A 13191-nucleotide genomic window follows, 5' to 3' on the forward strand; every position below is an offset into this window, starting at 1 on the left:
CAGGGACAAACAAGGGACTTGAATCTGTGTTAAATTGTTAAATCTGTGAACAAAATCACTAAAAAAATAGTAAAAAAAAAAAAAAGCTGCGGATCATTCAGGTAACAACAAAGTATTGAGAATCAAGTGTATGTAAACTTTTGAACGGGGTCATTTTTTATAAAATCAACTATTAAGTTCTCTGTTTTATATGAAATATCTTATCAGTACTAAATTAAAAAAAATCTATCTGTCTGCTTTCTTTGTTTGTGGTTGAAATTGTAAGAGCATAATTTTTGTCTGTCCGCCGTTGGTCGTCCCGGGATGTTTTTATTTCCAGTCAGTCTCTGACCGTCAGATGGACACTTTCCGTTTGAGATGCTCGGGAGGAACGTTTGATTCGGAGACACGCGTGGAGGCGGGGTGGGGTGTGTGAGGGGTGGATGGGGGTGACGGTCGGTGTGTTCACGCCTCTGTAGGAACTCCTTCAGCACCGCGGACAGAGACACACACACATGCATACACAGAGCCGTGACGCGCTCCGATCCTGCGCTTTTGTGATGCTAAACAACTGCAGGTCATCAGGATTCCTCCTCCCTCAGACCTCCAGAACAACACAGCGACTCAATCTAGACATTTGAAAAGTTGTAGAGCCCCGAAACACCGAGGGACCGCCGCCCGGGCCGTTTTCGGTGCATTATTTTGTTGGGCCGCTTGTTTTTTCCACTCGGTTTAAACAGTCATTGTTTTTTGTTTTTCTTTACAATAAATATTTTTGATTTTATTTTGCGTCAGAATGTTGTTAGAACACCCAGGATCAAGTTGTCAAAATGCTGGAAATTACACCAGATACAGCTCGAGTCAAGGTAAGAGCTATTTCACTACATCATTTCAAAGCAGATTCCTTTGAACTGTTTAATATGGAAATCGTTTGGGAAATTGACAAGCTCCGACAGAGCTGTGACTTGTCAAATCAAACCACAAAAGCAACCGGTAATTAATCAGCCGGTAATTATTTATAAAACATACTAAAATGAATGTCTACGCGACATAGATGGCATGTTTGAGTGCTAAAAGTAATTGCATTTTATCTCTGACTCAAAACGAAGGAAATGTTCGCATACGTTTCATACAGGCTATACTAAAAAGTATTACTTTAATAATTAACTTAAGTACATCGTAATGTCATTGCTGACCCTTAAAAAATTGTATCCATGACTTCTTTAAATGTCAGTAGCCTATTAGTGCGTTTAACAAGCCGTAGACCCTGATCTCAAAAGCTTACACATCTAACACTTTTTCAACGCCAAAGAACCGTATCATTCAGCTCAAGAACCCTAAAGCAGTTATGGATGATTGAACCCTATGAACCCTTCTGAAGAGTGCGGTGGATGAAGTGTTGCTCTGAAAGTCAAGCGTGTGGTTTTTGCGCACATACATTCACTTGAACATTATACTGATGGTCTTGAAAAAGTTGTCTTTTTTGACAAACTGACGACTGTTCCTGCTCTGAACATTCGCCTGTCGGACGCCGTATGAATATGTAATGAGCAACATTGTTAGCGCACGGAACAGATGTGAAGCGTGCGCGGTCACGGTTGTCATGAGAGACCCATGAGCGGACCGAAGCTCTGTCCGCGCGACCAGCAGGTATCGGGTTCCCTCAACAGGTGCAGCACCTGAACCAGAGGAGACCCGGTTTAGGGCTGTTCTGTAGAGAGGGTATACATATTTGTTTCTCAACACATTCTGTCTTTGAGACTAGAAGGCTTTGAGGTTTGGAGAGAAGTTTTCTTTAATAGTAAAATTAAAGGTTTATTGGCATTGCCGGTTCCATGAAGAACCTTGATCATCCATAGAAACTTTTAAATGCAGAAAAGGATTTTTAGATTTTTAAAATGTTCTTCAAATTGTTCTTTTAAGAACTGCTTACTGACAGGTTCTTTAGGGAACCAAAAATGGTTATTTTATGGCATCACTGCAAAAATAACCCTTTGGAGCCTTTTTTTTTAAGTGTGTAATTACTATAGCCTTAGTATTTGCATCTCTTTAAAACATAATAATTACTTGGTAAACACAAATTGTTCAATATGCTTTCTCGCTAAATTAATATATACAAATATATATAAAATCTAATAAAAGTAATGGTGCTATCGCTTTATAGTTGTCAATGACGACTATAGAAAAATAGTTGTCAAAAATCGCGCTTTTCGCGCCCCTCCTTTAGCCTCAAGATTTTGTTACATCAAAGGAGAACAGGTCAATATGACATAAAAATGATAAAGCTGAAAGTAAGGAGGAACATTGCAGCACCTTTCGCCGATATGTGCTTCATAAAGTGTGGAAATCTAGGCAAATGTGGCATTGATTTTGAGTTTATCATGCGGCGGCCGCAGTGGCACTAAAGCTGATTTCCCCAGACACAGCAGATCAGTGTCAATAACATTCATCTGGAGCTTGAGCAGCTCGATCAGCATTTCACACAACTGCCTTTTCTTTCCTACAGCAAACAGTTGTCTGACCCAAATCAATGTAGAGAAATGTAGAACGATCTGGATTTAAAAGTTCACAGTTTGTGCGCATCTCAAAAGGACACGGTTCATTTTCCGCTTTGAAGAAGCAAAAGCATTGCACCAAATTTCAGGTTGATACAACACTCTTATATATAAAGGTTCTTTACTGGCATCAGTGGTTCTATAAAGAACCTTGAACATCCATGGAACCTATCAAATGCAGAAACGATTTTTAAAATGTTCTTCAAAATGGTTATTTTAGGAACTGTTCACTGAAAGGTTCTTTGGGGAAACAAAAATGGTTCTTCTGTGGCATCCCTGCAAAAACACCCTTTTGGAACCTTTATTTTCAATAGTAAAACCGCATTGTTTGCGTGTTTGCGTGTTTGCGCTGAAATATTTTCAACTGTCAGTCGTAATAATTCGTTTCGAAATTTGTATTTATTAGGCCTATTCAAGTTTAGTATTTGTTCGCATCAGTGTCAAGACTTCTTGTCTATCAAAAGGAGATACAGCTGTATCATTTTGTATCAAAAACTGTTTGATTTAAATGACACACTTTTCATCGTCTAGTATGTCTATCGAATATAATTCAGACACTGATGTTTACTCTCATTAGACTTTTACTTTGAACTGAACAGATGTTTAGGTGCGCAAAAAGCATTTTCTAGTTTCATGCATTACGCATTTTAGTTTTTATTATTTGTAGTGGATGTATTTTGCCACTGGTTTTGTGCGTTTTACGCACATGCACCAGGTTGTATTTTGAATATTTAAGGTCCAGATCAAGATGGGGATTTGTCAGGTGCTCATGTTCATGTGATGGGCACACACCTGCTTTGGGAAACACAGTCGCTATCATTCAACTAATTGTTGCTCATCGTGTGCATAGTTGACATCATATGGCACATTTACGCAGAATATTTGTGAACAAAATATTCTATTAAAAGTGGATATGAATATTTTGTGGACGTTTGAGGACGGTTGTTGTGCTGGTTTTGAGGTTTCCAGGTGATGCTCATCTGTTTTATCAGTCACCAGAGTAACGGGGCGGCGTTTCTATTGCGCATCAAGAGCCACAAGACGCAGAAACTCGCCGCGCAATGGATTTGTCTCTGAGACGCGCGCGTCCTCCGCCAACTGTGCGCTGCGTTTAACGCTCAGAGTTATTATCGCACGCGTTTTGGCATTTTGTTTCGGAATAATGAAAATGGAGCAGAATAAGGCTGGGGATTTGCCGAAAGAGCCGTCCTCTCATCACACGGAGATGCTCTTGGCTTTACTTACGCAGAGAGAGGAGTTACGGAAAGGTACAGCCGACATCAGAACACGGATGAAACTTGTCTTGCAGTTCTGAGTTTGATTTAAATTTAGATCTAGAAAAATATGAATCCAACCCAATCCTATACGTAAGTCGCTCATTTGCTAAAAGCTTGTGACTTATTAAACTTAGCCTACATTTTCAAAAAAAAAAAAATGCAGTTTTCAGGGGACTCTTTTGTGTAATGCTTTTTGTGTATAATAATATATCTGATTTGTAAATGTGGAGTAGATTTTCTTTCTCAGTAGAATTCAGATTTCTCCTACATGTGTAACGCTTTTCATGCGGCTCTAATACTCTGGATTAGGAATGATTGTGTTTCTGTGGGATTAAATCTTAAACAGTGGCTCACAACAACATATGCCTGCGTCTTTCGTTTCCACAAATCGGCAACATTTCTCATTTTAGATCGGCGTTTTTGTTTTGTTCTCGGTTAGCTAGATGGAAAGCCCTTAGTGTACAAACACATTTTAGAAAACGAAAAACATCTAAATGTGTGTTGAGAATTAATGACAACTTTAGAGAAACAGCCCGTTCTTCTGAGTGAAGGCTGCAGGTGGACAAACTATTTCAGAAGCTACTATTTGAAAGAAAAAAGTGTCGGTTTCTGTGCTTTATAGACTAATGATTAGAGCCGTTGGCTGATTGAATAATTGATAGGAACTTGTGCACCTGTTCATGACGTGTGTGTTGATGTCAGAGAAGCAGCTACAAGCTCAAAGACACTTGATTCGCCAGATAGAACGCGCTGCGGCCTTATTTATTGCATTGTTATTGTGGCTAACAAGAAAATCTCGAGTAGTGAGTGGTGGTTTCATTTAATTTTCATCAGAATATGATAGAATGTGATACCGTAAAAAATATGTAATCAAAGCAGTGTTTTCTGGATATTACATGGTTACCTGTTATTTAAGGACATGCACAGAATTAAAGCGGGTTTGCGAAATATATCATTTACTTATTATGTTTTAGAGACAATATTGATATTAATAATAATAATAATATGTCGTAGCTATTTATTGTTATTTATTCATGCTGTTGATTTTATTTCACAGCGTTGGTTTTATGTGTCTGTGTGATGAAAAGATTGGTGCTTTTTTTATTCAAGTTTGTTTGTTTTATTACAATCTTTTTTTACAAAGACAGACTTTAGATTTGCATCATAAATACATAAGTACACAATACTAAATGAACACATTAAAGTGAACGTTCTCAGTTTTACGTTGTTAAAGAGAATGATTGCTTTAATAAGAGCTCGTCAGTTTACCGGTGTAGTTTACTGTGACCTTGAGTTGCATTGTGATTTATCATGAGACTGTGCTCACATGCTTTAATATTGTATAATAATAATAATAAGAAGAAGAAGAAGAATGTTAAGTTAAATTTTTCGTCTAATAATGATACAGAAAAAAAAATCGAATTATAAACTATTTCATAATAATAATAATAAATGTATTACGCTGAAATGGTCTTTATCCCTTCTAAAAGTTCTATGTGTCGCTTAAAACCAGCAGTCATTTGTCATTTACATTGCTCTTTGAAACTAATTTTGGTGCACCTTTGCTACTAAACAGAATAATTATAATTTCAAATAAGCTGTTTCTGTGAGCATTTTTCCCCTTCTTTCTTTCTTTTCGTGCATAAAAACGGAAGGTGCAATCATATTGTGTTGGGAATGTTGTCGAGATGAAATGATACGCCTTAATGGTTTACCGAATGCAAAAATTCGCTGTTCATTTCCTCAATACACTGTTAAAAATAAATGCTCTAAAGGGGTGTTTTTGCATTGATGCCATAGCATAGAAGAACCATTTTTGGCTCCACAAAGAACCTTTCAGCAAGCAGTTATTAAATGAACCATTTTGCAGAACATTTTAAAAATCTACAGAACCATTTTCCACTAAAGAACATTTGCTGCATTTGAAAGGTTCCGTAGATGTTCAAGGTTCTTCATGGAACACCGATGCCAATAAAGAACCTTTTTAAGAGTGAACATGGCTTATTTGGAATAAACAACCTGACAAAACAGGTGCTGTGATTCGTGATATGCAGGTGACTTTTTCATCACACAAGTGACATTCTCGCTCAGGGCAACAAATAGCTGTCATCTTTCAAAGTTTTTTTTTTTTCTTTAGGCTAATCTTTTTTTTATGTATTAACACTGTTATTATTTCTTTTTTCGCAAAAAAAGGTTAATGCTGCATTTCATTCTGATACGGTATTTGATCATTAAAATTTTATTTTTCTTTCTGCTTGCAGATATTCCTGTTTGCGCGGGCTGTAACCAGCACATCGTCGATCGTTTTATCCTGAAGGTTTTAGATCGACACTGGCACAGCAAATGTCTGAAATGCAGCGACTGTCAGTCTCAGCTGGCCGACAAATGCTTCAGTCGAGGCGACAGTGTCTACTGCAAAGACGACTTCTTCAAGTGAGTTTCTTCGTATAGTTTTATATCGTCCACACTTACGTTTCGGATGCCATCTGACCGGTGTTTGACCGTAGGCAATTTTTCCACAGGAGATTCGGGACCAAATGCGCTGCGTGTCAGCAGGGTATCCCGCCGACACAGGTGGTCCGGAGGGCGCAGGACTTCGTGTATCACCTGCACTGCTTCGCCTGTATCGTGTGTAAGAGGCAGCTGGCCACAGGTGATGAGTATTACCTGATGGAGGACAGTCGACTGGTGTGTAAAGCCGATTACGAGACCGCCAAACAAAGAGGTAAATCATGGTTTATTCAGAAGATTTTTTTTTTAAGAACAGGTGTTTGTTTTTAAAAGAGAAAACTGAGAAAGCACAGTTCCCAAAGTCTTAATTGTTTTACTTCCTTCATTCGATGACCTCACATTGATTGGCCGCTTTTAACTCTGAGCTTAATCTCGCTGGTCGTGGGCTCGTCCATAAACATTTGACCCTGTTCAGGTAATTGCGAACTCGCCAGCCTCCAAATCGATAAGTGCCAACGCCGTACAGAAGCGTTCTAGTTAGGGCTGAACACACGCAATAGAGCTGATCTATGGAGTCAGAGAGACACAATCTGCATTCGGGGCAGTTTTCAGCCAGATTCAGCGCTTTAATACTGAACAAATTGGACTGCGTAGTGATTTATTTGGAAATGAAGTCTGGAAAGGACCTTAGTGTCATCCACTGAGTATAGATGAACACACGTTACGCACATCACAGGATATGTGCGTTCTAAATGTTCAGAATGTTCAGTAATAGAATAGAATAGAATGCGATGCCACAGATGTCACAGATGATTCATTTTACTGAAAAAAGGTCCCCTTTTTCTTGGTGTTAAGAGACAGACTATTTCCTAATTTGAATAATCTAAAAGCCTACCACAAACAAAGAACCTTTAGAGCAATGGAAAGGATCCATGGATGTTGAAGGTTCTTCATGGAATCACCGATGAGATTTAAAGAAAAAAAAAACTTTTTTTAAAAAATATTTTTTTTAGAATAGAATAGAATAGAATGGATGATAAAACGTGCATATATCTCAAAAAAAAAAAACGTTCTAATGACTAACAAGAAATAAATTAGTTTTGTTAAATTAAAATATGTTTCTTATATTACAGAGACGGAACGCTCATTATTTATTTTTTATTAACGGGTCTGGAAGAGACCTTGAGCTTCATTCATTGAGCAGATAAACTTACATTACACTGAATAACTGCATTCTAAATGTTTAATACGGGCCTTCAGCGCCTTCACCTCACCGACGCTCAGATTAGAATAGAATAGAATGTATAAATAGAAGTGCAATTGTTTTTAAAAGGATGTTACAACTTTGTTTTCGTTCGTCTAAATTAATTTAAATAATAATCCTAAATAATAAATATTTAGATATTATTTGAAATGCATTTACCTTTCTCAGTTTAAGAACGTTTTTACACCTAATGTTGCTGTTTCAACTAGCATAAATATATAGCCTATGTTTGTAGAATAAGAAATTAAATTCGTTTGTATTAATCAAAATATGTTTCTTACATTACAGAAGCGGATTCGACAGCAAAACGCCCGCGCACAACAATCACCGCCAAACAGCTGGAGACCCTGAAGAACGCGTATAATAACTCACCGAAACCCGCGCGCCATGTGCGGGAGCAGCTGTCCTCAGAGACCGGCCTCGACATGCGGGTGGTGCAGGTAATCTATATCTATATTACGCCTACAGCTCTTCCTCAATCCATTCAAAGTCCATACATGAGCATTACAACTGAACTACACCGCGAAATCGCGCGGTTATTTATCTCACCCTTAAAAAGTCGATTCGTAATAATGAAAAACAGTTTTGTCTTGAATAAAAATAGTTAATAACTGTTACCACACGAAACACATATGTTAAGGTTAACTGGCAATGGAGTTAGCTGAAACTACGACACTAAATGAAAAATACTCATTAATAACACTAAAGAAAAAAAAAACATCTCGCATTTAGGAAACTCGCTTAGCCCAGCTGATCGTGTTTTGAATATTTATAATTATGAAATTCATAATTGTGCTATTCAATTACATTATTCAATATGTATTATTCCCTGTTATATTTATAAGCTATTATTCACAAAAGAAAGTACCTTATTCGTGTCATTCTAACCTTTTTTTTGTTTTTGTTTTTTGTTTAATGCATTCAATCCTGCATTTAATAATTCATGTATTATACCCTATTATTTACGCTATTATTACTGTTATTACGATATCATAAGATTTTCTACCAATTTTCTACTTTTTTTGACAGTCAACGGCTCGACTGACTTGTTTGAAATACTGTCTCGATTTATTGTAAAACCGAGCGTACTGAATCGTGCAGAAAATGCCTAGGTTACACTCTTAAAAATAAAGGTGCTTCACGATGACATAGAAGAAGATTTTTTTGTCTAAATGGTTCCATAAATAATCTTTAGCATCTGAAGAACCGTTCCGTTTTACAAAAGTTGTTTTGTGGCGAAAGAAGGTTCTTTAGATTATAAAAAGGTAAGAAAGAGATCGTTCTATAAAGAACCTTTGACTGAGTGGTTCTTTGTGGAACCAAAAATGGTTCTTCTATGGTATCGCTGTGAAGAACCTTTAAAAGCACCTTTATTTTTAAGAGTGTATATTAATGCGCCACACAATCGAATTGACGCTTGTTTTTGGTTATGCTATGATAATTGTGTGCGTACATTAATGTAGTGTTATCATGTTGCTTAGTAGGCTACATGTATGGTGGTTGATGTCCATTATATGAAGTAAAAAATAATGCACACAAAAAGGTATACAATGAGAAATGGGATTTAGTTTTGTATTAGGCCCGCCTTTCTGTTAAAAAAGGCTTTTGTCAGGTAGAAGTAGCTTTGTGTTTTATACTACACCTTTTTGCAGTGCTGCCTCAAAATTTTGTAGGATCAGCAGGTTGGCAAGGTGTGAAACTAACCCATGTCTCTGCACAGGTCTGGTTTCAAAACAGAAGAGCAAAGGAGAAAAGATTGAAAAAAGATGCAGGTCGACAGAGATGGGGTCAGTACTTCAGAAACATGAAGAGGTCACGTGGGAGCTCCAAATCAGATAAAGACAGCACTCAGGAGGAGGGCATGGACAGCGACGCTGAGGTCTCTTTCACAGGTACGTTTGCTCCAAAAACGCTGCACAAATGTGACTCAAGTGTGATATAGTTTCAAATGAAAACTTTCTCTGAACAAGAACCAATTCATCATTCTAAAGTGTTCATGAATGATTTTCAAATATTTTTTTGCTTGGAATCAAATCTTGCAGTATTGAAGCCAGTTTGTTTGATTTAAGGTGTAGAACTGTTTATTAAATAATTGTCTGAAAAGCCTGTTTAGAAAATGAATGGGAAAAGTGAGAGCTCAGACATATTTTTGGTCGTAATTCTGGCTTCCATCAAAAACAGCCACACTCTTCAAAATAAACATTCTAAAGGGGGATTTTTGCAGATATGCCATTAAAGAATGATTTTGGGCTCCCTAAAGAATCTTTCAGTGAACAGATTTTTAAGAAATATTTTAAAAAGCCTTTTCTCCAAAGGAAAGGTTTTGTGGATGTTAAAAGTTCTTCATGGAACCACTGATGCCATAAACCTTCATTTTTAAAAGTGCAAATATGTTTAAGATAATGGAATTTTTGTGCATTGAGCAATCCACCACTCACTTTCATTTTTCCCTTCATGTTCTACACACAGACGAGCCACCCATGTCCGAGCTGGGTCACTCCAACGGCATTTACAGCAGTCTAAGCGAAAGCTCTCCGGCTCTGAGTCGTCAGGGTGGAGCTCATCCGCCCTTCCCACTGGAGCATGGCGCAATCATCTCCTCGCAGGAGCAGTACCACGACATCCAAGCCAGCAGCCCCTACAGCCTCCCGCAGTCTCCAGGATCACTACAGGCTCTTCCCAGACACCAGCCCCTCATCTCCAGCCTGGTCTACCCAGAGTCCGGCCTGCCCATGGTGGGTCAGAGCGGAGGCCAGAACATGACTTCAGGGGTTCGCATGATGGGTGGGGGAAACGGGCCGAGCTCTGATTTGTCCACGGGAAGTAGCGGTGGGTACCCAGACTTCCCTGCGAGCCCGGCATCCTGGTTGGATGAAGTAGATCATGCCCAGTTCTGATAGTTTTGAAGATGCACATTTGGAAAGAGACCTAGAGCAGATCTCCACTAGTGGACTGGGATTACAGAGCGGATGAACCTCGTATCTTCTCTATTATTGGCAGACGAGTTGGAAATCAATTAGCGATGGACCCAAGACTTGAGCTAAAAAGTCTCACCAAGGTTTTGGACTTCTGTTTGGTTCTACAAGGACACAACATTGAGAGGAGAGCCTTCACCAACTATTGGAGCTCTTCACCAACTTTTACCATACCTAGACCATGACTTTTAACTATACGACAATGCAAAGATTTTATTTTCTTCTTCAAAATGAGAATTCAAGTCAGTACACCAAGAAAGAAATGAAATCATCCATTGCTGTTACTGATGTGTATAAATGTGATATCACCAGTTTTGGTCAAAGTGTCTGGTCGTTGCCAAATGTCTATATACATTCTATAACATTTTATCAATGTGGAGTCTTTATTTTTATACAACCTCCTTGGACAATATGATCACAGAGACTTTGTACATGTTTCACAACAGGGATAGACAAGTTGTAGTTGTTGTCTCTTTCTATTCAGTAGGAGTTCCTCTATGCATTTGTGTGTTTTCAGACGTGTCTCGTTCATTTCACTCTGTTGGAAATGTTTGGCCGAGAGGCGCCGTGGCTCCTGTATGTGTTATGTGAAAAAATGTTTTATGTCTTATTTATTCTCTGATGATGGTTAAGTGATAAAGGTCTTTAATAAATTTGTCAGTGAAATCCTCAAGTAGCCATCGCTTCCTGGCAGAGATCTTTTAAACGCTGTGGGCTTGTGTTTTTTTTATTTCTTCATTTGCTAAAAGGATGCAGATTTCTGTGCCTTTTATAGCCTCCCATTGTTCTGCACGCTCTAAAGATGGAGGAGCGGCCATATGATCCGGGAAGGTTTCTCCAGTGGCTCGTTGGCAGCGAGAGGGCTAGAACGGGCTTGGATATTTATTTCTTTTTTTTCCGAGATTAATCACATCGATCTTATATCAGGGCACAGATAATGGACCCGGATCTGGCAAAGTCGGCGAATCGCCGGTCTGGCTTGTGACCAAAGGCGTATCAAGAGTTCAACGCCTCTTTAGCAAAGAAATTCAATGCGGACGCCGCTGCAACTTGTCGATTTGGAGAGATAACCGTGCCATGTTTACCTGGTTGCCCCAACAGGACAGAAATATTCAATCCATTAGCATGTCAGAGTTCGGTTTGTTTACTATTTCAAAGTTCAATTCAATTAGACAGATAAAATGCTGTGAGTGGTGGTTTGAATTTTATTAAACATAACGGCGTAACGATGCAGCCCCAAATAAGAGTGGCAAAAAGCAAAATAGTTAGTTTGTTTGTTTGTTTTATTTACTTTTAGTAGAATGTCCAAAATCTTTATGTCAGAACCAGTTCTAATTTACCTGAATCTATTCGTTATGTCTGCTCATCTGTCGAGGAACCTCCTGGATTTATGCTGAATTGGTCTTTTCAGTTTTTACCTGAACCGCGAATCCATTTGACTTGATTCCAAGTGCCTGGTGAAAGAACTGGTAAAATAATTAATATAACAAAGGCTAATTATTAACAAAATATATTGGACTTGGACAAATCATTTTATATTTTACAGTCATTATTGGAGAAATATGCTTTTGCATACAGGCTATAGGTCTGTTAAAGGGTTAGTTCACACAGAAATGAAAATTTGCCTATTATTTACTCACCCTCCAGGCATCTTAGCCTAGGTGTGTATGACTTCCTTCTTTTAGAAGAATGCAATCGGAGTTATATTAAAAATGATCATGGCACTTCCAAGCTTTATAATGGCATGGGTGGGTGTTCCTCTTCAACAGTCCAAAACAAGTCTAATAAAGTGCATCCATCCATAATAAAAAGTGCCTCACGCGCCTCTGGGGGGTGGGGGTTTGAATAAGAAAAATATCCATATTTAAAATGTAATAATCCCTTTAATTTAGCTAGCGCCAACTGGTCGTACACAGAAGCTATTCCGGGTAGGTGACAATGAACGTTGGTGTCGCGCATGTGCTGGTGAGTCTCGCACTAACCAACGTTTGTTTACAGGAGCAAAGGAAGCAAAGATTCCTTACTTCAGCAAAGGAAAACCAAGCTAGATTAAAGTGATTCTTACGTTTTCAATATTGTTTTTTTTTCTCACACAGAGGTCTTTATTCAACCCCCGGAGCCATGTAAGGCACTTTTTATTATGGATGTATGCGCTTAATTGGACTTGTTTTGGACTGTTGAAGAGAAACACCCATCCATGTAATTATAAAGCTTGAATGTGCCAGGATGATTTTTAATATAACCCCAATTGCATTCGTCTGAAAGAAGAAGGTCATATACACCTAAGATGCCTGGAGGGTGAGTAAATAATGGGCTAATTTTCATTTTTGAGTGAACTAACCTTTTTAACACTGACGCAAACGTTAGGCATGAAAGATCTGTCAGATTTTTTAACCCGATCTTGCAGAAATTGGTATTTTGACAAATTTGTAGGAATTCATACAAAGGACCACAACTACCCCTGAAAATCATACAAATGAGAATGTATGAATTTGTACGTATTATCCACCTCGTAAAATACATACGAATTGGCCGTGAGATAGCTGTTTTTGAAACGCAAGCAGAGAAGAAAGAAAGTCAAACAGTATTTACACCTTTTCAAGCAGTAATTCGAATTTTTATATTATTTTATTTTTATTTTTATTTATATTATTTTATTTATAAATTCAAGAGTACAGAGACAAGAGTGC

The 13191-nt window shown here is 38.1% G+C and overlaps 1 protein-coding gene across 1 annotated transcript; it reads left to right on the plus strand.

Moving 5' to 3' along the window:
• The first annotated feature begins 513 nt into the window (after positions 1-513).
• LOC141335379 (LIM/homeobox protein Lhx3) lies at positions 514-11161 on the plus strand. Its single transcript, XM_073840818.1, has 6 exons — positions 514-845; positions 6073-6244; positions 6334-6536; positions 7815-7966; positions 9247-9418; positions 9996-11161. The coding sequence occupies exons 1-6, from the start codon at positions 776-778 to the stop codon at positions 10421-10423; spliced, it is 1197 nt and encodes a 398-aa protein (XP_073696919.1). The 5' UTR covers positions 514-775; the 3' UTR covers positions 10424-11161.
• The last annotated feature ends 2030 nt before the right edge of the window (positions 11162-13191 follow it).

The sequence above is a fragment of the Garra rufa genome, chromosome 5 (genome assembly GCF_049309525.1).
Source record: "Garra rufa chromosome 5, GarRuf1.0, whole genome shotgun sequence".
Lineage (NCBI taxonomy): Eukaryota > Metazoa > Chordata > Actinopteri > Cypriniformes > Cyprinidae > Garra > Garra rufa.